Here is a 26,932-nt window from a genome sequence, read left to right as displayed (position 1 = left end):
CCACATATATAACCAGACTGGAAAACTGGGCTTTTTGGTACTGTGCTAAACGGTTCTCTGGTCTCCTCTGTTCAACATCAGCATGATCCCACTAACTTACGTCATGGAAAAAAAGTAAATATCTGCTGCTTAGTACTGTATGCTGACAACACAAACATTTATATATCGAACACTTTCAGGTGGGATTCCTTAAAACAGCATGTTAAAAGGTGCAATACAAATAAAAGTGCCTTGCCTTCAGTAAAATCATTACAAACGTATTTTACTGCGATCACAGAATAATGACCAAAACCTGTCCAATCAGACCAGTTCATATAGTGTGCGATGGAAACAGAACATCATTCTCATCCTGGGGCACAACAATCTATGAAAGTGAGCATGACTACCAATTTTCACTCTATTCAAACACACACACACACACACACACACACACACACACACACACACACACACACACACACACACACACACACACACACACACACACACACACACACACACACACACACACACACACACACACACACACACCAGAGTAAATTCTTTCCTGGGATTGAATTGGGGATTTCTAATCTCTTTTACTGACACAAACCACTATTGAGTAAGTCACTGTGGTGAAACAGGCCAATCTCTGAGAGCCATACAAAGAGTCACCAAGCTCCAACTGCTTGTGGGTAAATTTCCTGACACTTACTAGATTTTCATCCTGAAATTATATGTCCAGATGTACAATTGTTCATATATTCAAAGCACAATGTAAAATCTTATTAAATAGGCTTAACATGTGTGCTGGTTGTTGCAACACCTCTTGTCAAGCCTTGTGGAATTCACACCTTTTCTGATGGCAGGGCTGAACAAAAACAGTTGTTATTATTCCACACTGTTCATGAAGGAAGTGAGAAGCTGTTGAGAGAGAGAGAGGTGTGAGATGATGCCGCTCATTATTGGGTATGATTCTTCTAGGATGCAGTCCTCTTTAGATACAGCATGTCCCCTGTGGTCTTTCGAGCCTTTCCAAAGTGGATAAATGACGATCTGCAGCCTCTGATGAAACAGCTTCCCCATGACCCGTCCATTGGCCTCCATGGACTCTTTTACCACTTTCTCCTTCATGGAAAATTCATGTCCTTGCCAGTATCTGCAATGGGCTCAAAGTAATGGGATCCACTGCAGGCCAGTGAAAGACCATTAAACCGCAGAGTGACAGTGATGAGCAGAGCATACCGTGGAGATTCTGCTCAGACGTGGACAGCAGGAACACCTATTACAGCCTGACTCACCTTTTGGCAAAGCTTTAGGCATTACCTGGCAACTGAAATGACACACGAGCGCCTGCTTTTGCTCTTTGGTAACATTTTTCTCTGAATAAGCCCTGTGAAATGATTTTACGTTATGAATAAAAACATTCAAAAGAATATGGCTCACTATAAACCGTCTAACAACATAATTTAACATTAATGTTTTTCCAGCTGCATTATTTGTACATTAACTGGGGAAAGCTTGTTACTGTAACTTATTCCAAGGTCAGGGTTTGAAAACTTCTCCCGTGGCTTATTTTCCCAGGGAAATGTTGAACGAGACTAACATACAAAGCCTCTAGTGTCTTGAGAATAAATATGAGCCCACAGAATGGAAAAAAAAATCTAACCTAGTTTCTTAATTCAGAGAGTAAAAAAGTGAGAAGGCCATGCAGAGCCCTGATGGTATGATGGATTGAGTTGAATTTCTTCCAGACCAAATGAGAGTCAACACGTCTGGAACAGTCGACATGGCTTGTGATAACATTATGATCAGCAGCATCACAGTAATTGACCACTGACCCATTATCTCCGTTAACAGTCAAAATTGTTCATGTCAGGTTTTGTGACACGTACAGTAGATTCCCTATAAAAGTGCAGCTCATGTAGAAAGGCAAAGTCCTTACAGCAGCAACCCAGGAAAAATCTGACACGTGTCCCTTCGCAGCAAGTCATCCTCTCGGTCTCCTTTTCCTTTCTATCTTCCGCTGTTCTATAATATAAAGGGAAAATTCCCAAAAGATCTTACAATAGGAAATCAGTACAGGTCAAAAAAGAGGGAAAATGTAAAAGTTGTTCTATATATTTGCTTAAATGTGTAGCAACATGATGGATGCTACTTACTTCAACATTCATTTAACGTGGCATCAGAAGTTTAATACAATATAAAACAGTAGATTGCATCAAGTTTCAATCCAACTATGTTGACCATATTTCATGGTACCTATTTTACTCTTCATTACAAACAAGAAATAAGCTAACTTGCCCGAAGTCCAGTTAGCTACGTAACAGTTTCAGAAGTTTATGTGTAAAAATGTACAACAACTAATCTCTATGAAAAAGCTAGCTTTTGTGGTGCAGCTCATTTTCATTTAGTGATGTGCGAATTTCCAATAACATACTTTTTATAATGAACCTATAAAAAGCTGAAGCCAAAAATAGGACCATTAAAGAATGTTTCTCTCCCCTTCCCTTTTACTTACTGTCTTTTCTTTGACTCTTTCCCTCTCTCTTACTCACACAACCCACAAGCTGAGGCCTCTGATTTCCTGGCATTTCACTACATTACACATTCACAATGACTGCTGCAGATATTTTGGGCTCATGCACTAATGTCATTTGCAGGAGGCAAGACGACTAAATATTTTGTCAGGACCTTGCATTGTGGGACACAGATTAAGTCCTTAGCGTGGCAGTGAACCAGATCAGTGTTTGGCGCTTTGTTTTTGTCTCCTGGTAAATGTTGATTAGATTCTGCACGGCGTTGATCCAAACAAAGAGTGAGCTTCTTGTTAGGAGAATAATTCCTGCCTTGTTCCTGTCCCAGAGAGGCCCGGCTGCTAAGCAGAAAGGCATTTAGATGGAAATGGGCAGAACCAAACAGAATCGGACGGGATGTATTTATCCATATGCTGCAAATCAAAGACTGACATTATTTGGCTGCTTTAACCGAATGAACTGGAAATATGCAGCGTAGATAAGATAAAACCTGGCCCACCCATTTCCCCTTATTCTCCAACACTTAACATTTCAATCTGATGAATGAGGAATTAATATGTTGCTTGACGTTCCATTGAATTAAGTAATGTCCTGTACAGATTACAGCCTGAACTGTATGTGAAAGGCGTTATGTTGTGTACCGTGCTCACACCTAAATCACTGATCTGTGATGACCTTTTATATTAATCTAGTTTCATTCAGCAGACCCTCATTTAGCTTCTAGAATGAGACATAAATGTTTTTTAGCAGTACATTTTACATAATTGGATCAAAGAATAACAAGGGCAGTTAGGTCTTCCACTAACAAACTTAGACAATATCAACCAAACTCCCTTTTTTTGCAACATCCTGTGTTTGTTTGTTTGATTTGGCTGCCGGAGCCATGTGAACATTGATGAGTGTGATTTTAAAGTGAATCAGAACCAGGAATTTATTACATTAAAACATTACAAATCAGAACCAGATGCGCTGGCAGTGAAGGAAACAGTGATTGTGTCCAGTGCAAGCCTGGGAGGTTCATTGTTGGTTCTAATTCCCTCACGTCTGGGCAGCATTGTTACCAGGAACATTATTAGGAGAGTGGTGATGCTGCCATTTAGCTGATTAGATGTTTTGTTATGTGTAAATAGCACTCTTGGCTAGTGTTTCAACATTACCCAGACAGACAGACAGACAGACAGACTGCAGAGCCAGCTGATTGTGGTTTGGGCTCTGTCTCAGTCTGTGTATTAGTGCATAGGAGCTCCCACCATATGCTTATGCTGCTGTGGGTACTGGCACGAGCATACAGTTCATAAATGAACACACTCACACATATAGATGCACACAAACAACAAAAAAAGGACTCCAGGGTCCACAAGCATCTCAGATGCCCTGCCCAGTCTGTGGAAGCAATTTAGACCACTAAACTATGTCGTAGTGGGACTTCTGCCATGAAGTATATTTAGTGTATATTGGATTTGGGGAGTTTGTGTGAGTTTTAATATATTAGCAGGCGCCAGTCTGGCACCCAAGCCAGAAACTAACAGAGGTGGCTGACACCCTCAGATGTTGTACTTAAGTTAAGGCAGTAAAAGTCATGCAATAACAAAATTACAAAAGTTTTAGCATACAAATATTCCTAAATACTTCAAGTAAAAGTACTTAAAATGCATTATTGTGTACTCAACTTTAATGTTAAAGCTGGTGGTTATATTTGTTTTAGTAATATGAATCGACAAGGTTAATATTATTATTATTATTGTTATAGTTGTTATTATAAGTGTAGAAGTATAAAATATCATAACATAGACATACTTTATAAAGAACTCAAAACTGTATTAAAGTACAGTACTGGAGTAAATGTACCTAGTTACTTTCCAGCAGTGGGAATTAGTCAGTTGTACTTCTCTTTCTAATGAAGCCTCACAGTAGTATTCATCATCAAACCACAAGCGGCCACGCCCTCATTCTGCCAGGCTTTATTCATCGTTGCTTCAGACCACAACACTCTCTGAGGTAGTTTATGAGAAACACAGATGTCTGGATGAAAATAAACAGAGGCTGAAACATGAGTGTGCCTTTAACCGAATTAGTTCTCCACACAAACCGTATCCCAGAAGATTGGAAATCAACCCATTCGGTATGCAGTAGTGCACAATATGAGACGTGATCTTGACTGAGTTGCGCCAATAGAAATCGGCTCATTATCATTGAGGAACATCTACCCATCAAAACATCCGCAAGCATGGTGAATATTTTCTCTTTTTCTCTCTGCCTTCCTCTGTGTTTATACTAAAGCTGTGCCTTTGAACAGCCCCATGGCTGTATCCCATTACATCCACAGGGATGAGCTGAGGGGTGGTATGGTGAGCATGAAGCAGAGAGGGGCTGTGTGTGTGTGATTCTAATCAATTCAGGACTCGGCCCATAGCAAACCCGCTCTAATAACTTCTGTAGATGGATTCGACTTGAGAGGGAATGCAAACCAGATCACTTAGGAAATTCCACGACGCTTTCTTGCAGCAAAAGCCCCTCTTCTTCTGAAGGAATGTGAGCTAACATTTCCCCTCAGCTCCCTGCTCTCCCACACACACAGCTGCCCCTCAGAGAGTCACGCCAGAAGAGTGCAGGCCGCTAGAAAAGGCAGAGAAAGAGAAGAGAGAAAGATAGACGCAGCGGCTAATGGCTGCTCTCCCAGCTGCATGGGGTTTATATAAACATGTCAGGGGCAAAGGAGAGAGCACACAGGAATTGTGAGGGAGATTGAAGGGGTAAATAGGAATAAGTAGCCTAAAGTGGGACTATAAAGAAAGAAAATATGGAGATAAGGAGAAGGAAAATCGATCTGGTCTGACAGATTTGTGAGGAAAGAGGAGAAAATGATAAAATAATACAAAGAGGGGAGAAAGGGGTGTTGAAGGAGGAGAAGAGGCAGGGCTGAACGTTACTTAAAGTAGCCTCGAGGTGATGGATTGTCTGAGCGGTTTGGCAGGACCATCCATCAGGTGAGGAGAGGTGGTGAAAAGAAAAGTTCAGATAAACACATGACATCCAAATCACAACCAACAACGCCTTCAGAATTACAAAAGACACTGGAAATGTTTTTGTATTGTTTGAAAATTATCCAAACTGATTTGGGAAGTAGAGGTTGGCACAATTTGTGTGAACTTCTGTTTGAAAAGTGGTAAACCACAAGAAGAGTAACTGCACCATTAAATAAAGTAAGCTTATCCTATGTCTTAAAGAAGATTAAGATGTTACTCTTAAATCTTGGCAGCCATTCAAGATGGATTTTATTTTCCACCATATGACTCAACTGCAGATCTACTACCCGGTGCCAGTCTTCATCCTGCCTTCAGTATTCAAAAGGAAAGATTTTCACAGAAAACTGCAGATACACACACTTACAGATCGAATGATTTAAACCCTCTGACACTATTACATTGAACCAGAGTTTACTGAAATAGTTTTGGACTACGATCTTCTGGAGATCAGAACAGATATCAGCAAGCATTATAATTTCAGGATTAACATCCCTGCATACAAGCCCAAATGTGTGTACACAAATGTGTGTAATGTAACAAATATGAATGTTACGGTCCAAGGGTCGAGTCTTGAGCAACACTTGGCGCGAACTCTCTATTTTATGTTTCAAGTCTCGACTTCTATTATTTCAAAGCACCCATCGACAGCATCAACACACTCTGTGGGTTTAGCAGGAATTTTTTCTCGCATAGTTTTCACTCTTTATTTGGATTTCTCTGCCCGGTGTGCATGGCGGGAAAAATGGGTCAAGAAAGGAAAAGAAAGAGGTGGGGGGGCGAGAGGGGCTCACTGGTCCCTCAACATCCCCGTGTTGAATATGAAAATATATTATAGCATAATGTGTTCAGTATGCAAGCTTGAAGGAAACCATATGAAAAGATCCCAGACAAAGAGCCTTCTGTGTTCCAACTGACCCCCTCCCACCCCCATCCTTCGTCTGCTTCAATTTGGAGAGAGGGAGAGACAGAGAGAGGGAGAGACGGAGAGAGTGAGAGAGTGAGAGAGAGAGAGGTAAAAGGGGAGGTGTGTGCAGAGTCGTAGGAACTGAAAAGGGGCAGTACACACACTCGATGCCTCACACAGCCAGACCCACCGGAGTACAGGTGAGCAGCATGACTAACACCAACACAAACAAACAGGAAAGAGCAGAAAGTCCTGGGATTGTATCTGTCGCTGAGATTGAACCGTGATTGCTGCACACTTTGTCACCTGCAGCCCATTATAATTATCTTTAACGGGGTAAGACACTATCTTTGTTTGGAGAGGGAGAGAAATAGTGCAGTGAACTGAAGCAGAAGAGGAGGGAAACTTTGGTAGTCTTTGTTTGAGTAGATGACAAACATCTGTGGCCGCTGTTTTCCCCTCGGTGCAGGCTGCAGGCTTACAGAAGGGGCTCTGCTGCTACATTAGCACTGTGGTCACTGATACCCCCAACCCATTGTGTTGACTGCATGGAGCCCGCTGTGTCTCCAGGTTATAGACTTGAACTGCACTGTGTAACATTAGATGGTGTATCCAATTAAAGACCTTGCTGGAGCCGCATTGACTTACTTATATAAGTAATTGCTTCCTGTTAACACAACAGGCGAGGCCCATTTTCTGCTTTACAGGAGGTCAACTGTAGGCTTTCTTCAGCCATATGTTACCATACATATTTTAACTAATGATACCCTTTAGTTAGCTTTGACAGGAGAGGCTTTGAAACTGTAGAAAGCTCATTTTGCAAATGTCGTGCTTTGAAGAGAATAATGATACTAAAACCACTTCACAAATAATCCATGCAGCATTATTTGCAGACATCTTTAATTTTTTTAAAGTGCTTGTACTTTCTGCCTTTGATGTCTAATAGCTTTCAGATTGTGACTGATTGTTTTAGAAGGTTCCCCCCTCCTGGCACCGGATCATACACACCTACTCCAAGTATTTGTCTGTGCCTCTTGAAGTTCTCCACCTGTGACTCTGAGAGTAGGATGAGCACCACATGAAGCAGACACTTTATTACAAGGTTTTCCTCGGCCTGATTTATGATAGCACTTACACGATTCATGAAAGGGGAAAGACAAACAGAGAGAAAGAGATATTTGTGACTTTTATTGGAGTCGCTGCTTTCCAGTGTGTGTTAGATGTCACTCATCAACCTGCACAAGCTGTGGCATGTTGAATATCACAGCCTCCTGAGGAATTATGAACCAGGAATGCCAATTTTGGAGCACTACCCAAAATGATTTCTTAGTGCTGCGAGGGCCCTTGAATGGTTCTTTGTCTGAGCGAGAGAGAGCAAAGGGCCCAGCTAGGCTTTTAGCTTTTACAGCTGAATGATTTTTCTTGCCAAACTGTAAAGGATCCAGGCAAAAGGAAAGAGATAACAGACACATAGCAGCTCTGCCCCTCAGGCATTCCATCATAAAGGTTTGCCAGCCAATGTCCTGACCAGATGCCTCATTATAAGCTCAGTAACTGATACACCTTTAAATCTTACAGTAGAATGCACACTTACTGTACCTAACATCCACACATCTCACATATTGCAATGTGCGCCCAGAGCAACTGATGATGTACAGATGTCATACCTGAGGTGAACATGCATGCAGTGTTTGAGCTATTAGGTGGCTGACATGCTGTCTACAAGTTGGCTATTGATGCAGATGTGTAATAAATGTACAAGACAACGGCCATGAGGGACAAATGAATGATTACAGTTGGTACGGCTGCCAAAGCAATTTTTTTTCTGCGTCATTACTAAGCGAGGTAGAGAGCTGTGGGATAGATTTGCTGTCTGAGTACGGATCCATCACATGTTGACGATGTACAGGAATTCTGTGATTACACACTAAATCGGCCTACGGGCCTGACTGTAAATGATATCCAGCTTCCACCCCACACAGGAAGACTGTGCGGGGTGGAAGCTGAGCGGGACAGGTGGGCACTTTGAAATACCTTTTGAACTTCAAGATAAGTGGAGGGTAGAGAGAGGAGAAGAGATGACATCAGATCTTGGGTATGACATGTACTGTAGGCCTGCAACAAAAGGCTTGTACAGCGGTTCACCAAAAAGTTATCACTTTTTTTTGTGAGTTGTCATTAAATTAGGATTAATGCAATCAATTCTAGGTTTACATTTGACATGAAGAACTGTCTCCTGGATGAAAGTCCAATTGTATTACCTCCTACCTATGTGGCATTTCATATCTTGTATACTTCCTGATTTACAGTGATATGAATGACTTTTTTGGGATGTATATGAAAAAAGGTGGGATCAGTTTGATTGGAAATAGAACACTCAAGCTGGATAATAATAAGCTGGGACCAATGAATAATAAAACCAAAAAACAGATTGTGGCAGATGAGGATTTTTAAGAGTCCATATGTTGGTCTTTTATATTATGAGCTAAATCTGCATCTGTGCTCACGTCAATTTTGAGTATCCAAAATCTGTTATTTGTCTAGTAGATAATAAATATTTGAAAGACAAGTAATCAAACCACATTTAAATCAACCCGGGACAGCAATGTAGGACACGCCCTCAACATGTGTTCACCTCTGTTACCATGATTACAGAAAACATGAAGTCTTGGAACAAAACTGACTGTGAAAAAAAGGAAATGTAGCAAGATGGGGTGCTAATCTAAAAAGACATTGAGATTCAGATAGAACCAAACACATCTGGAGTAATCAAAGGGCTGTTGTCAGAGTGTCGAAACAATAACCCGCCTTCATCTCTTCTCACTTGACACAATCACGCCAGTAAGCGAGAAGGATTTTTGTGTCTTTCTGCAGGGAGGTGGGGCAGGGATTGTTTGGGTTGATTGTGTTCAGGGGTCAATGAGCAGTCCTCCTCCACACTGTCATGACTCAGCTGTCATGTCAGAGGGAGAGCGTCTCCACAAAAACACTTTTTCAAGAGATGTAAACAACTTTAGGCTTGCACACCTTCGGATGAGATGAATGTGAGCGTGGTTGCTATGCCTCTGAGGAATTTAAAAATAATGAGTATGTCTCTGCACAGCCCTCTCCCACTCCTGAGTGTTACAGTGGTGAATCACAACAGAAAACAAATTCAACCGTGATCAGCTTCTCGCAGAGGCAAGTCTGATCAGGGGAAAGGATGTGTAAACACATCATTATCATCACAAATGTTGTCAGTGGCTATTATTAGCTTTGAAGAGAGAACATGACACTGTGGATCTAATGAAATGCTCCATCAGATAAGAGGGAAGGGTGCCATAGATGTCAATGTAAGACATTCAAATCTTTGTCTCTTTACTTCATGCTACTAATCTTTAATACACATTTACTTTCTCAGCATTCTGTTTCATATCACAGACCCAAAGGCAGGGATAAAGTTCATTTTTTGGCAGGTTTAATGCATACATAAATACATTTCCAAACGTATCGACTATTTATTCTGACATTCTTTATTACACTGAGTAAATTTGGCGCAAAGTTTTATAATGGTGTCTTTTCATTTCCGTTTCTACATTCTTAACCTGAATGCAGATTAGACTGAGAAGGCTGATCTTAATCTTTAAAGGCAGAAAAATGCACTTTCATTGTCTCATAAATGAACAAAGCATTAGATTAATGCTTTTATTGGAAGCCAACCAATGTTCATTACAAGTCTCAGATGAGCCAAACTGAGTATATTAAAATGTTCTTTAAGTGAGGTTTTTTGGACCGCTTTCTAGAAACTATCGTTTCAAATCCTGTACAAAGCAGTTGGTTTAAACCTATAATGCCCTTTCACAAACAGCGAGAATGGAAAATGATGTAGGATTCTTGTCCAGCTGATTGCCAAACCTGCAGTTTGCCATGCCAAAGTTGTGGGTAGCCTTTGTCTTCGCAAATGTCACATTTAAATCATAAAGCTGAAGAAAAGTTTGCATAACTTAGTTTTAACCTGCATATTTTTCTTTTTTTGCAGATGGTTTTGCACACAACATGGACATGGAGAGGAATTAGATTAAACACACCAGCCTTTCATCCTTTTGTGTACAGCTGAAGCTTGGTCCACCACCAAAAAAACTGTTTTTTGCAGACTGAATAATCAGAACACAGATGTTTTCTACAAGGAGCCAAATAAACCAACTCAAAATCTGAGTGGTGGAGCTGCTGACCGCAGAATTACTGTTTTCTTGACAATTTCTTAGTTTTAGTGTGCTGATGCATTTCAGTATTAATCGAAACTACCCTCAGAAGAAATAAGAACCTTCCTTCTCACTTGTGGTTTTGTGAATAAACAAAAGAACAAAATCGATTATCCTTCCCTCAGAGGCTGTGTCTGGCTTTCATGTGTAATATATAACACAGAACACCAGAATAGAGCCACTTTAGTTGAATACATTGGAGCTCTGAATACAAACACGTTTCTGGACTGACCTTTCCTGAATTAAATGTTATTCCTCACCTAACAGCAGGAAGCTGCCATATACACAGTTCCCCTTCACGTCACTGTAGAGTTATGAACTCCAAGATAAAGGGCAGATCCTTTTCTCCGAAAGAAAAATAATCTGCGGGCTGGAGATTGCGATGCAGACGAAAAGCATGTTTTGGTGACCAAAATAGCAGAGGAGGAAGAGCGACGTCTGAGAGAGAAAAAAAAGGACTATTAGGGAGATGCAAATAGAGAAAGTGAACTGTTTCTCAGCCCTCTCTGCCAGATTTTCAACAGAGCACAACAAACTTGAGCAATTTTCGCAGCAGTTGTCCATGGGAACTTATCCAAGGCACATCGGAGCTGACCCTCCTAGGAAGTTCTGTTAGATTGAGAATAATACTTTATGAAGACCAAAGTAAGAGAGCACTTTCATCTACAAGAAAACTTTGGGATTATAGCTGAAAAAGGACCGGAAGCAGCCACTTGGAAAGTAGAGCTACTCCTTTCCTTGTCCTTTTTTTCTGTCTTTTCCTCATGTAATGTATTCACTGCCTGCCAGTAAGCACTAAACTTCCATCTTCCAACTGGACCATAGTTTCATCTTATCAGGAGAGAGGATTGAGCTGACTGGAACGAAACTCTCACATACTCCCCTGCCAAAGGCTTTTGTTTAGCTGCCGCTGATCATTTTACCGTGGGTAACATGGAGATGGAAAAGGGACATACGTCTATCCGGAGAGGAGTGAGCTGGAGTCCAGGAGCATTGAGGAAACCTCTCCAGGCAACCCAAAACACTCCTGGGACGGAATGCAATGCATCATGGGAGACAACAGGATTCAACAAAGAACAGATGAGCCGGAAAACAAGTAAGTGTTTGTTTATCTGGCATTTGCCGTCCTTTTCTGGGACGCTCAAGCAGCAGCCAGAATGTGTATTGTTACCAGTGGTGGAAGAAGTACTCAGATCTTTCAATTGGAGTGTAACGATACTTTTTACAAGTTAAAGTCCTGCATTTAAATCCTTTACCAAGTTAAATTGCATAAGTCAAAGATATTTAAACTTCCAAAATAGCATGTATTCATAATGCAGAATATCTTAATTTAGAATAGTTATAATTATACTTCATCAATTAATGTAAAACAGCTGGTAAAGCTAAAGCTTGTGGGGCTATGATAATTACTTTATGAACTGGGTAGCTTGTGAATTCACTCCCTGGGGATCAATAAAGTCATCATAAGTTATGTTATAAATATATTTTGTATTATTAATCTTAGCTGTGAAAATAACTAAAGCTGACAAATGGAGTAAAAGTACATACATTTCTCGATGAGGTGTAATGGAGTAAAAGTATAATATTGCATATAATGGAACCACTCAAGTGAAAGTACACTTACTTTAAAAATCATACCTAAGTACAGCATTTGAATGTATTTATTTAGTTACTTTCCACTCCTGATTGTTACTTTGTTTTACTTCATAGGAAATGTAGTTGTGAACACATTTCCGGTGGTTGTTTGTAGTGCTGCCTTAATGCTACAGTGTGGCTTGAACTGCAATATATCATCATATCAGATAACCTATAACTGAGGCGAGTAGACAGCAAATAGACAAAACAGACAGCCCTGCCTCCTCAGTGCAACTTGACACAGTGAAGCTCTCTATGAAACATCTGTTTCCGTGCTGTAAAAATACAGGCAGCCCCAACAGCAATGGAAATGCAATCATGCATCACTGCTAAAGGGCAGTCTGAATATACAACACAGCCACTGAAAATAATGGGCTAACCTGTGGCAAAGCCGTTTGGAAACTTCTTCAGAAACCTCTTTTTACATTCCCAGATGTCAAAAGGATTTCACACTCTATAATAACACCAACAACATTTAGTTGGTAATGGAAAATGGAAAAACAATGAAACAATCCTTAGCTGGAAAGGTAATTAACTGGGCCGGGACATGTCTGTCAGAGCATTATTCAAAGAGTAAAAATACATTATGCATTGAGGAAGTATTACAGAAAGGTCATGGCTATCAGATAACTGTCCCTGATATAGATCTAAGTATAGCCTCTGTACCTTCAAAACTGCTCCCTTCACTCATTACTCACTAATTAGTTTCCTCAAAGCGATCACAGATCACCGATAATAACACTAAAGACAGTAATTAGTCGACTACACCTCTGCAGAGACCTTTCATAACACACAGATGTTACAATACGAGCGGCAGAGCTCAGTCTTTTATTTCCCCCATGGGATCCAGTTGGAGTTTGAGTCACATTCAGCAGGGTAAGATCCCAGGACCCCTGTTAATCCTTGCCTTTCCATACCGCTTCACACATCACCCACGGGGGCTAGTGCTGTCATCCCGCTCACCCCACAGCCATCGCCCGGATAAAGATAACATCCGACAGGGTAATCTAACCTTTGATACACAAATGCAGAGTTGGCCCCCCTGACTTAAATCCTCCCGCTGTGGGGGCAGTTAGCCGTCTGCTCTCACCCACGCAGGGATGAGGGGATGGGACAGAGGGCAGGGGGATGAGGTAGGGAAAGTTAGAGGTAGGGAAATGAGATTCTTGCATCAGTGTCGAGGTCTGACTTTTGTCTCTGCTGGAGGACAGGAAATTCCTATCCTGCCCTTACAGGCTGGAGCTTAGGGCCCAGAGGGTTCAGAAAGGGCAGACCCTCGGTTGGGGAGAGTGCATCATAAACACACACACTAACATGGTGATTTCCAGACAGACACAGAGGGCAGCAAAGGTCAGGAGCTGAATCTCTAGAGTCTTAGTGGCCTAATCCATAAGCTGCACATTTACTGGAGTATCTCTGCTCTCCCCTTCCCCTTCAAAGACTGCAACAAGGGATCACACACTTCCCTGCCATCACAGGACATTAGACAGAGATAAGCCGCTCAATACTTGCCATTGATTGGACAACTCTCCAGAACTGTCAAAACAAAGTGCAGTCTGTGTGTGCATCAATACTCGAGCTACAAAAGCCCCTGGGCTCTTTTCTCTGAGGCATATGTCTCCGTTTTTATAATTAATGGAAACCCTGGAGGTGGTGGTGCAGATTTGAAAAAGTGAAACAGAGCTGGAGGCTGAATGACAGACAGCACAGCCTCCAGCTACAGACCACCTCCCTCCCTGCCTGTCTGCCTGTCTGTGTGCTGGGCTGCGGAGAAAGAGAAATCCGATCCTGTGTCCCGCTACAGAAAGGGGGTGTGAAGCTATCAGACGCAGTTACATTGAAAAAACTCTTGTGGAAGTACAACAAAAAAGCGGAGCTCTGAATTTGAACATAAAAAGGTAAGGGAATAGGCTCTAAATTGAATCCAGCCATACCATTTAAACTTCCAGTTAACTTTCGGATCTTTATAACCTTGAATTAAAACTTCTTCTTTACTTTTTGGGGGAGAAATATGACATAATGACTTAGTAGCATCCTGTTGTTTTTGGAACTTGTGTGATTTTTACATTCTTAAAACTTGAAGGTTATTTGTTTTACTTCATAAATGAAAAACTTTTAAACAAAGTCCAAATAACTTTTCAGCTTTTCTGTGATCCGTTCATTCAGATCTGTAGTATGCCCTGTAGCTTTAAGAAAATGAATTCATTTCTGTAACATATTTATTAACATTTATTGGTTGTTATTATGATTTTATGAGTTTATATATTTGCTGGGAATTAAATGACTTAGTGGTTGGTGTCATTTTATCTGATAATAAAAAACGTTTTCTACGCATTCTACGCATTACTATCAATTCTGCTGAGAGAAATATGTAAATCATGATGGGATTTGCACCTGTGTGTTACTTGATAACCACTCTGGCTCCCACTAGAGGTAACTAGATGTGTACAGCTGGAGGACATTTGATTTCTAGCCTTACTGCTCTGGTTCTGGTATATCCAAGTAGTCTGATTTATACAATTAAATAGCTAATAAAAATGTCAAGACCTGTGCTGGTGTTCGCAGCTATATTAATAAATAATATGAGGTTCTCTCCGGCAGTCTATAAAGGAAAGAGATTTATGCTCATGTCAACAGGACTGCTTGTTTAAAAGGGTTGTGTGATAGTGCTTTCATCCCTCTTATATTGTTGTCACCAATATGTGAGGTGGTTGATATATCCCCTTCTAATAGTGTCCCGTTCTTTCTTTCCTCTCTCACTGTCAGGTTGAGTGATTTATCATAGTTGACGCTGACATTGATGTATTTCCAGACATAAGCATCGTCAAGGGGTAAACTTTTTTGTATCTAAATGCACTGTTTATAATCCAGAAGGGCCTATAGTTCCCATTTTATATATTACATTAATAAGATGATAAAGATATACTATTGAACTTTCGATAGGTCCTTGTTAAAGGAACTCATGGGTGACCTACAAAGAGTTAATTCAATTACTGCTGAGGGGAGACTGAAAGTCTGTAAAATCAATGACAGATGCATATTATTCCCTTTCACTGGGGGAATGATCATGTTAGCTATATACTCTGTGCCAGGAAAAAATGCATGCAGAATTAGCTCTATATAGGAAAGCTTTACAAATGATTGATTTACGCATAATTGGTGTGATTGGCACATGATAAGGTCAAGTAATGTAGCTCCCTGGATACATCACCTTATTAAATAAAGAAGGAGTCATGGCTGTGCGAGTGAGACGTTGTCTTTCACAGGTCAGAGTTACATAAATAACATGAATAATCTACCAGATGTGTCGCCACAAGCAGTTATTCTCAAATAAAATACCCATCAGAGTTTCTTCTTAAAGGTTTTTATTATGTTTAAGGAATATGCAGCTTTGATTTTCCTCTTGTAAACTTAAAGTATGATTTAGTCACTATATTTAAGATGGGAACACTTGATTGTATAGTATGTTTATAGACAGCAGTCGAAATATGTCATTTTTGGAAGCCGTACCTGTACATTTAAAAACATCGTCTATTAAGGGTTTGAGCTGCAGCACAAATGAACTACAGAGAGAAACCAAAGGCATGTTGGAAGCTCACGCGGGGAGTTTTCTCAGCGGTGGAGGAATGCTCAGGGAGGGACTGCTGCAGATGGCAGAGGAAATAGCTCCGCTGTCTGGAATGGAGCTCTTAAGCTCCAAAAACAAACTTGTCAATTTTAACATAGCCATAATTTCAAGGTAATCAGCATAACTGCAGTATCGGTTAAAGACGATGATTGACAACAATTTCTCTCGGTACTGTCGGAACAATGACCCAGATCTTTTATGAACTTAAGTCAACAAGCTTATTAAAATGTTTTTCCTCCTACGTCTGTTAGTTCTTTGTCTCAAGCTCCAGTCTGCTGAGTCAAGTGTCCACAAAGCCCTATTTTTCTCACTGGATTGGTTGTAATCAAAAGCAAAGCAGAATCAGAACCAGATGGTGCAGAAACAATTATGTGGGTTTTTAAAGAGAATATTTAATCCCTGACTTGTTAAAAATGTGTCCTTGCTGGTTCTCTCTATTTGTACTGTATATACAAGTGGTTTGGTGAGCTTTAATTAGATGTTGAGGGAGTTGTCTTTGTTTAAGGAGTAGATGTAGCCCATTACTAAGTCTGCCAAAGTTAGGGGTCCCTTTCATCACAAAAAAGACAAAATCCCTTGTTTCTCTCATTAATCAGATTTCCAACTTTCTCTCCCTTTCTCTTTTACTCCAGATCTGACGAGGAGTGCCAGTCTGTCAGAGAAGGAGCTAAAGGAGGCCCGTGTCAGGAGTCAGATCATCGCTGCTCAGCTCACAGTCCCTTCAAACTCCAGCTCCAGAGGTGTGCAGCTTTTCAACCGGCGCAAGCAAAGGGTCAGCGCCTTTACACTCGAAAGCTGTGGAGAGGGGTCAGGGGGTGACGGACCTGAGAATGTGAAGACAGACCCCTCTACTAACAAAATAACATGGGCAGAGAAGAGCACTGAAGAAAAGGATAGAGACCTGAACTTTAAGAACAGTAAGCCACTCTTGTCACCACCTGGTAGGGTACATTCAGTAGGTGATATCATGGAGGAACCAGCTAAAGATTTCTACAAGGTAGACGAAATGGAAGACAGTGTTATCCAAGAGAGACATTTCCTACCTGTCAAGGAAGAACAGGAGGAAGAGGAAGAGGCCAGAGATAAACTCTCAGAGGAGCTTGAGGACAAAGTCAAGGATGAGATTCCCCCTGGAAGTAATAATACTGATCCGGTTGTGATGAGACAGGCTGAGTGTGAGGCAGAGATAAATGAGGGCCACACAGGGCCAATTCACCCTGGAAAGCTTCATAATGGCTGCCACAGTACCTCTGGGCCTGAGAGGGTTCTTGTTCCAACAACCAAGCAGACTAACGCCATCATCAATCGAACGGCCAGGCCTTTTTTCTCGCCATTGACAGTGCAGTCACCAGAGTCCTCCAGCCCTGTCATGGACATTCCCCCTCCTCCTTCTTACGACACTCCTCCCCTCCCTGTTTACACTGCTCCTCAACCTTCGGCGTTCTCACCACTGCCTCCGCCTCCGTCATATCCCACACCTCCTCTGCCGGCTTTTACAAACCAGCCGCCGCAGAACTTCTACTCCAGTCCACCTCTGATGTCTCCCGTCTTGTCTCCTCCACCCCCCCAGTTCCCTGTGTCTTCTGTCTCTCAGTTCCCACCCATGCCCCATTATGGCCCTCCCAAAGTCCCAAAGCCCTCCACCTTTGTTCCTCAGCCTGCTCAAGAGTGGAAGTCTATAACACCAATCAAAACGGGAATACTTGAGGAGGGTGCTGCTAGAAGAGGGAATAGGAAGTCAATGTTCACCTTCAAAGAGAAGACAGTGGTAGCTCCGAACCCTGAGCTTCTCTCTCTGGTGCAGGGGGTGGATGAAAGGAAGAAACATGGACATATATCTGTGCCTGAGCCAGTATCCGAGGAAGAGTTGCTGGCACTGGGTGCTGAGGCCTCCAACTTCCTCGCCAAGGAGGAGGACAGGGCAGAAGAGGAAAGAGCTCCAGAGTGGGCTTCCAGCCTCAAGGCCTCCAGGACCCGTCCCAGGGCAGAGCATGTGCCAGATCATAGCCTCACCAATGTATCAGGAAAGGGGGCTGAGCTGTTCGCAAAGCGACAGTCCAGGATGGAGAAATATGTGATTGAGAAGCAAAATTCGGGACAAATGAGGTCTCCTTCTCCCACTATGTCTCTGCCACCATCTTGGGTGTACCCAGCAAACATGCCTGGCAGGGTGAAAGCCATTGCAAAAAATTCTGACATGGGGGCTCAGCTTTCAGAAAAACTAAAGGCCCAACAAGCTGTCCAGCAAAAACCAAGACAAAAAGCCCCAGAACCAGAGCCAATCGCAGAGCCTCCGTTAGAAAATGGTTGCTCCAAGTTAGAGATGGACTTGTCAAGGCACCGGCCTTACCAGCTTTCCTCTTCCCTCTTCATCCTCAACCCAGTCAAGGACCCCCTTAGTACCTTACCCAAAGGAGCACCACAGTCCAAGAACCTGATATCAAACCAGCCTTTCTCTAGACATACTTCCTTACCTCATAACCCTCCTTCTCACTTCCATACCCAGAGTATGTTACCACAGCTGCCCCTCAGCCCCACAAGAAGAGAAGCTGAATATCCACCAAATCCAGCTTATGGGCAGCCAAGGATCAGCTCTCCTATGTCGGCCTTCTCTCCAGAGCGAGTGTCCTCTCCACGGTCAGGGGTCCAGGCACCAAGGCCTATGTTTTCTGCAAAGAAGGCAGGGATTGCACCACAGGTGTGGAGACCCTCTCTCTACTATTTCTAGAAAATGTGTTTACATCTGAAGGATAGTTGGAAAACTGAAACTGAATTTAGTATATAGGGCAGTTTGATGCACTTTTCTGTTTAACTTGTGCCTTCTAGGACTATTTATTGTATTATAGGTAAATAACAGAGCGGAATATTTGATATGTGAAAAGTCACATGTTTCAGTAAGCAATTGATTGTATAAGAAATGATTAATAATAGATGCAATTAGGGCCGTACCGTGCCTGCTTCTTCCAGGATTATCTAAGTGAAAACAACTAAATTGTTCACTGAATCTATAATTGTACTTTTCCGCAGTAACAAACACCCAAACAGCAGTAATTACCTGCAGTTAAAATTCAAATCTGCCAAGCGCGTCAGCACTAAAATACTTACATTTTTTGTACATTTTGAAATATGATCAGAAACAACCTCACACTTTTTCCACTTTTCTCTCCCAGTCCTGTGGGCACCAGGGTGATGCTGCTTCAAAAAGCACTTTAACAGATGGTCTGGCATCTGCTTTATGATCTATGGTTTGCAATTTAATTCTGCGCACTGACATGAAAGTTGCAGGGAGAGAACTCCTTTTATGTCTTTATGTCATAGGGGTAATTTACTCTGCTTTCCAGCATTTCCTACATAAATATATAGTGTGTACTTTGATTCTTTGATGTTTCAATTCTACAGGCTGCATACTAATTTGTATCATGGACATATATATTGTTTTCGTGACTTAAAGCTGTAATTCCAGAAGTATTTTCTCACAGAACATCATCAATCACTGTTGTTATAGACTACAGGGTTTGTGTTTATTTCATTTCATAAACTTTGATTCACTGCTCTCTTCTGCTTTTTTCCTGTCTGTAATGATTGATTTCTTTGTGTTAGAGTGAGTCTTTCCTTCTCTGATTAAAACTTTGTGTGACCTCTTTCTCCTTTTTCTCAGTTCCTGACTTCACTTACTTCTTTCAACCATTAGTTTGACTGACTACTGTTTGTTATTTCACTTTCTTTTCTTTCTTGCAATCACTGCAAACACTTGAACATGCAAATAAACGTTATGTTTCCGTTTAGCGCAAAGATAATATGCAGCAGGAGACAGATCTATTTTGGAATAGCATGTGACTTTGAAATTAAAATATTTATTCCATCTTGCCATTGCAAGATATTTGAGTCATAAGATTTTGAGTTATGTGTGTTCATGTTAAGATCTGATCCTTGTTGATGTAGGGGGGGGGGGGGGGGGGGGGGGGGGGGGTGTCTAACATTCAGACACATGCAATAACCTTTTACCTGGGTCTGTTTCTTTCACAGATGCGCTGAACCTTAGTAATGTGATCAGTGACATTCATCTTAAAGACCATACATTTTCAGTATACTAAGCCGAGCAGTTCAGTCTATAACACCAAAGACAGTGTTTATATTTTGATTGCGAAGTGGAGATTGTTTGCTCTTAATTAGTATGTGCATAAGAAGGAATGCTGTCCTTGCTTCAGTCGAGTAACTTCATATCCCCGTAAAGGTTAACCATCTCAGGAAGGCTAAATGACAGTAACCTGAGAGAGACACTAAAGACTGTGCATGTGTCCTAGCAGTGTCCTAGCCAGGCTTAATGAAGAAGAAGAAGGGAGTACACAGAGATAGGCTGGATGCCACTGGGGGTTAGCCTTAACACTTACAAAATATTTGACCCAAAATGCCCTTAGTCTCGAATAGACTTAAGGCCTGTTTCACTGTAACATGTTGGGCTTTTGCAAGTTTAAGCAAAACAAAAAATCTCGCCATGGTCAAATCAAAACCTTAGCATTAACATAACGAAGACATTTATTTATTCCAAATTATTGTATAACCATTTGTTATTTGCATGTTTGTGTGATGTATTTTTGAATGTATGTCTAAGATATATCATTTGTCCTGGTCCAACAGACACCAAAGGATTCCTCCCCAGTTGAATCCCGCAGTGAGGCTCCAACACCAACCAGGACGCCCAGCCTCACCAGACGTTTCAGCAGCCCAGAGGGCCCGGCACCTGGGACCTGGGCTCCCAGCCTCCAAGCTAACCGGCCCTCCACCACCATCTCTAGCGGCTCAGTAACTTCCCCTGTATCCTCTACCAGAGGTACCAGATGCCAATCCCCTGTGGCCAGTCAGAATATCCAATTGTCCATGGTGACCTCCAGTACAGCACCCAGAACCTCTCAAACATTTACAGCCACTTCTTCACGCTCTTCTCCTTGGGGTTCAAGATGTCAGTCGCCAATGGTTAGCCAGAATACCCAGTCTTCCAGCAACACCTCTATTCCTGGTTATAGACCAACCCAAACACCTACAACTACTTCCCCCTTTTCTCCTCCTTGGGGTTCAAGATGCCAGTCCCCGATGGTGAACCAGTGTACACAATCTTCCACTGTATCCTCTACATCCAAACCAACCCCAACATCTACAGCTGCATCACCACGCTCTCCTCCTTTGGGGTCAAGGTGCCAGTCCCCTATGATGAGCCAAAATACAATTTCCCATGTTCCTACTTCCAGACACTCCCAAGCATCTACAGCTACATCCCCACGCTCCCCTCCTTGGGGATCAAGATGCCAGTCCCCTAAGGTGAGCCAAAAAAGCCATTCTTCCACAATTACCTTTGTTCCTACATCCAGACCAACCCAAACATTGACAGCCACCTCTCCTGTGTCTCCTCCTTGGAACTCACGTCCCCAGTCTCCTGCACTCTCCCAGACTAGTTTATCCTTCTCCGCCACTAAACCTCTGCACACATTTTCTGCAACCTCTCCTGTTCCCCCACCCAAAGACAGTCTCTGCATGTCCCCCATTGTTGATAACCAAGACTCTAAAGCCAACCATCGCCTCCTGGCCAAGAACATCATCAATGCAGCCAAACGCAAAAACAGCCCCTCCCCTGGAGCACTGAGCGGCCACAGCTTCCCCATCTCCCCACTGGGAAATTCTCACCATGGCTATGACTGTAACAAACCACCCATGAGTCCTTTCCAGTCGCGGGCATTTGGGGCCCAGTCCCCTACCTTCACCAGCCCTCCTCCAACCCCAACACAGAGGATCTGTTCACCTGTGAGGCTCTACAACACTCGCTCCCTCACCGACTCTGATGCCTCTGTTGAGTCTGAAGACTCAGGCCTGCGATCGCCCGGCCTGCACTCCTACAACACCTGTCCCCGTGGCTGGGGCGGCAGCCTGAGGGTGAAGAGAAGCACTGTCTCCACGGACCTTTGAGGGTATTAATGGAAGGCAATCAAAATATGATTTAGGTTCATAGACATTTTGGGCATTGGGTTAATCAGAAAAATGGTTTCTGATGGCGCATTATTATACTTTTCCTTTGAAGATACCTTTCTATAACTTTGAATACCAATCCTTGACAATGGTAAATATTTGTATTAAGGTAGTATTAGTACTTTATATGACTCACATTCAAAGTATGTACTGACAAGAACAAGCTTTTTACATAACCCAGTTGCTGTGGCTTGTACGCTTCTTAAATACCAAAAAGACAAAAAATAGAGTAACCAAAGATATTTGAATCCGCTTCAATATGATTCCTTTTACACAACACATACATTCACACTGTTCCAGTTAAATTGTGTATGACTACATCGTTTTTAATGTTATAAATGAAATATCAATATGTTTGCTGGTGTGACGCAAGTCAAAATGGGAAGAGACTTGAAGAATTGTAAGACATAGAAGGGACACATGGAGTGAATAATGTATACATATTTAGCTGACAAAAGCACAGTGGTAAGTAGTACAAATGCTAATCACATTATCATACAGGGTCACAGTATTCACCACAGTTTATTATCCATTTTAATCAATGGGAAATAACTCATATGCATAATTATCGCAGTGCAATAATCAATTTAACACAGCGAATGTTATGTATGTTATATGTTGATTTATGTACTGCATTTTCTAAAATGAATGTAAGCTTTACAGACAGATTGAGGGGGAATGACGAGGAGATGAAGAGACGAAGAGTTATGTAGAGGTTGGGGCATTTACGCACATGTTCAATCAAGCACCTGATTCAGGACAAAGAAATATTCCAAAGACTTATTCCCCTATGTAAAACCATTGATGATGAACAATTCAATAAACAAATATTAGCTGTCAAAATGCAAATGTAATGGCATATTGATTGTAATAGTCGCATTGGAGATTGATGGTTGTTGATATCTGTCATGAGGAACCTTTTAACATGTTCTGTGCCTGTACTTATTGTACAAAGTGCCTGTTTGGATGAGAAAATGCGTATGTCAGAAAAGGTATAACACATGTTGTTAAAAAAGGTTAGAAGAATGTTGTATGTTGTGAAATAATAATCGAAGTGTTTGTGAGAAAATGATAAGAGGAATGGATTGTATTTTAAATACATACATATCTGAAATGTACATTCTCTTTTACTTCTAAAGTTTCTTTTTATACTTGATTTGCACTTCTGTTCATTCCATTTCAATGGCTCAATTGGCATTATGAAAACATGATTTTCTTAAACAAACAGGTGTCATTCACAACAGAAATAGCAAATACATTTTATTTTGTGAAAATGAAAATATTCCTGCACAAAAATATATGTTGACAAGATGGTGACATTTAGCTGTAAACCTGACTGCTGCCTTCAAACCACATCTGGCTTTTTGTTTACACCATTCGCACATTGCCCAATCCCATACCATCACACACACACAACAGATCAGTCTTCACTCTCTGACGTGAAGGCCAAAAGCATCAGCACATTTATAAATATTTACTTCTGTGTGTGTTTTTGAGTGGCAGGGACACCTGCTTCACATTGACCTGGCTCCTTCAGCAGGATTAAGCCTATTACTGTCATGGATAGGTTTCAACTTGGGTCACCTTTGGACAAACCAAACACCGCCGGCATCCTCAGACACAGTACATAATCACAACATGTTTTTTCTTTAAATGCAGCTCATTTTTCTTTCATTTCATAACAGTATGATGTCTGAAAATAAATGCAAATAAAAAGTGATGACACATTAATTCAAATAATGTATAGTTTGTCTTTTGTGTGATTATTATACTTACCCTAAACAGAAAATAAAACATTATGTTGGTCATCCATGAGATCACTTTATTTAATGAGTTACTTTCAGGGTACACTGGAAGTAAGGTTAAACTGTGACAAATGTAGGTCTACAGTAATCCTGTACAGCACCAACTAAACAGAGATTCATATTCCATCTGATCCTTACATTACCCCTTAATGCACTGTAACAGCATCTCCATTACATTTGTAGTTGATAAAGTATATTTTATTGTGGTTTAATAGTTTGATTGATATGTTTTAAATTGCCTATTTTCAGTCCCAAAAAAGTGATTAACAACCTCTTCTTGTATTAAATTCCTGTAACATTATAATAGGCTTCGAATAAGCTTACAAATTCTGGCATACAGTATGTGCAGGATCACCCACCGTATTCGTAGACTAACATTGTTTATTTTGTTTTACAGAGGCTTGCATCATGCTTCACAGTGCACCATACTACATATTTAAGGGGATAGTTAGGCGAAAGAAATGTCCCTTGCAGCAACTCCTTGGGGTGAAAAGAAAACCAAAGCCACATTTATCATAGGTTCAAAGACTGCCATCTGTAGGACCCCAGACAGAAGTTCAAATGAGGCAACGCGGTTTGAACTTAAGTTATGTTATGTGGCCTGCATGGCACTGTGTATCAAAGATACATTTTATTTTTCATACGTACTCTCAGGGTTTTTCTTTTCTTTCAAGAATTCCTCATAGTATTAAAATGAGGCAAGAAAATAATATAAAGAAAAACAGTTGTATTATTTAGTGGGAATGCTGATACAGCATTCCAACTACTTGTTCTTCTACGCACAAATTCTTTATTCTTATTCCGCCGGGTTATTTTGACCGTATTCTGCTCCCACATTCCACATCGCAGAAACTCCGTTCAAACATCAAAACATTCAGCTCGGTCGGGAATCGATGGCTATTACTTTTCTCATTCATAACTTTCATAATTCCCGAGATATATCCCATAATACATCACATTTTTAACATGGAAGTCAATGGAGAAACTCTTCAGACTTGAAAAATCTTCATGCGACTTCAACTGCTAACTGTTCCTTCATAATTTCACTCAGAAACCTCATTCCAACTTTACAATGTTACACATCTTTCTGACATTATTCATATTAAACAACTTTTAAATCAGATTCCTACTTTTAGAGATATTAAACATTGTTCAGACCTTGGTAAAGAGGCCTTCTTCAGATTTTAACATTAGTGTGTATTGCGTGTGAGTGCGTGATGTCACAGGTAGAGTGGAGGAGAGCTTGAAATTCGCCTTCATATTTCTTTTTAAACCTGCCATAATTCCCAAACCCTACACTCCTGAGACATAATTTTTCATGAGAAACGTAGGAAAACATCCCCAAAATAAAAATTAATTAAGCAAAATAATTAAACAAAATGCCTCTTGAGGGCATGAAGTGACAAAAACTTTCAACATGTCTCCATTAAAGCCCATTGTACATTCAGGCTGGTCTTTCCTCACAGCAGCAGCCGCACACCTTTAGTTAATCTGCAAAAAACGCCACATTATTGACCTGAAAGTACACAAAAAGCACACTTCAGATGCTCAGGGTCCTTAAGATGCTTCACGCATTGAAATTTCACCGATATCTGTTACGGTTCTTCAACAAAACGTTCACATGTAAGAGGTTTATCTCTCATTCAGAACAATGGAAAGGCTCTCCTCACTGATTACTGCACATCACCATGGAAACCTTCGATCTCTGGGCTCAAGCGCAGGTGTTTCATAACGTCGTTAGCTCAAACATAAACACCTGTGTGATGGAACACGATGATGTCATAACTACAACTGACATGCTCAGAACGCCACCAAACATCATATGATGGTTAACACTGTGGCCCTGAACAGCTCTACATCAAATCTGATGTTACGTAATGTAGTGTTACTATGGCAACGCATCCCTCACCATAAAACACGATGTCGCTGTAACTCCAATGGACACGGTCCGATCGTCCCCCAATCTTCACTTGTATATCACCGGTCCACGCCTCAACAGCTCTAGACCAAATCTGAGATCTCACCATAGGCTGTTTCCATGGAAACGCATCCCTCGCCAAAAAAACACGATGTTGTCGTAACTGATAGGAAAATGGTCAAAACACCACCAGACTTCAGATGACAGTTAATGGTCCAGCCCTCAACATGTCTATGTGCCATTAGTGAGTTTTCCTCAAAAGCTGTTGCCATGGCCTGCAATAAAACACGATATTGCTATAACTCCTATGAAAATTGTCAACAAGTGCTAAAACTTCACATGTGTGCTAACAGTCCAGCCGTGAAGACATCTACGTGACAGTTTTTAGATTTCTTCAAATGCCGTTGCCATGGCAACACAATGCTCGCCATGAAACACGGTTTTCTCATAACTTCAGTGAAAATGCTCCAAACAACCCAAAACTTCACAGGTTTGGTAACGATGCAGCCATCAACATATCTAAGCGTATTATGGGGTGTCATCAAATACCGTTGCCATGGCGACAGATCATTCACCATCAAGTTAGTTCAATAGTTTGCAGTTAAAATATTCTGCTGCTTTTCCAAGCTTTTTTACTTTATTTTCTCTTCTTAATACACATTCATTCACTACTACTTACATTTAATATCTAACTCCTTCAGCCTACTTTCAGCTACAGAAACCATTCAACTATTACATTATTCAGCTATTTCAGGACATTGAGGCTATACATTTAGTTGTTTATACCTTTTTTAAACCTTTTCTTTTAAATATTAAGCTTCTTCACTATTTTTCCTACTCTTCCAGTTTAACATTTCACTTTCAAGTTATTGTCATTGCAATGCATTTGAGCTGTAACCATTTTGATTCAAATAATTTCACTTTTCTGCATTTCTCCGCTAAGTTCAACAACACACTTACTTGGTTTTTGTAGCTAAAAGCAGCTACAGAGACCATTCATTTTCAGCTAAATTCAGCAACAAATGTACAGTTTACAGCATTCACACGCATTTTCAGCAGGAAATGCATTTTCTAGTTAACATCTGCTTTTCCTGACAAGCCCACATATCTGTAAGTTCTGAACTCTGCTACTGTCAGTGTCCACATTAGTCATATTTGCATCATCTTTTTACTTTCAGTCACAATATGGTGAGCAGTGTACACATTTCTAGTAACCTGGATGCTCACTTATTCAATTGAAA

The 26,932-nt window shown here is 41.1% G+C and overlaps 1 protein-coding gene across 4 annotated transcripts; it reads left to right on the top strand.

Moving 5' to 3' along the window:
- Positions 1-6,590: 6,590 nt before the first annotated feature.
- On the top strand, positions 6,591-23,710 carry LOC117475100 (nascent polypeptide-associated complex subunit alpha, muscle-specific form). 4 transcript variants are annotated; one of them, XM_034121204.1, is made up of 4 exons: positions 6,591-6,646; positions 10,465-11,783; positions 16,583-18,648; positions 20,589-23,710. In XM_034121204.1, exons 2-4 carry the CDS (start codon positions 11,621-11,623, stop codon positions 21,906-21,908), a joined length of 3,549 nt encoding a protein of 1,182 aa, XP_033977095.1. In that variant the 5' UTR covers positions 6,591-6,646; positions 10,465-11,620; the 3' UTR covers positions 21,909-23,710. The 4 variants fall into 4 exon arrangements, with proteins under 4 accessions (XP_033977095.1, XP_033977094.1, XP_033977096.1 ...); XM_034121203.1 differs by lacking the exon at positions 6,591-6,646 and adding an exon at positions 6,679-6,782; XM_034121205.1 differs by lacking the exon at positions 6,591-6,646 and adding an exon at positions 10,345-10,363.
- The last annotated feature ends 3,222 nt before the right edge of the window (positions 23,711-26,932 follow it).

This window comes from Trematomus bernacchii, unplaced genomic scaffold (genome assembly GCF_902827165.1).
Source record: "Trematomus bernacchii unplaced genomic scaffold, fTreBer1.1, whole genome shotgun sequence".
Taxonomy (NCBI): domain Eukaryota; kingdom Metazoa; phylum Chordata; class Actinopteri; order Perciformes; family Nototheniidae; genus Trematomus; species Trematomus bernacchii.
This window is presented reverse-complemented; position numbering and strand designations above follow the sequence as displayed.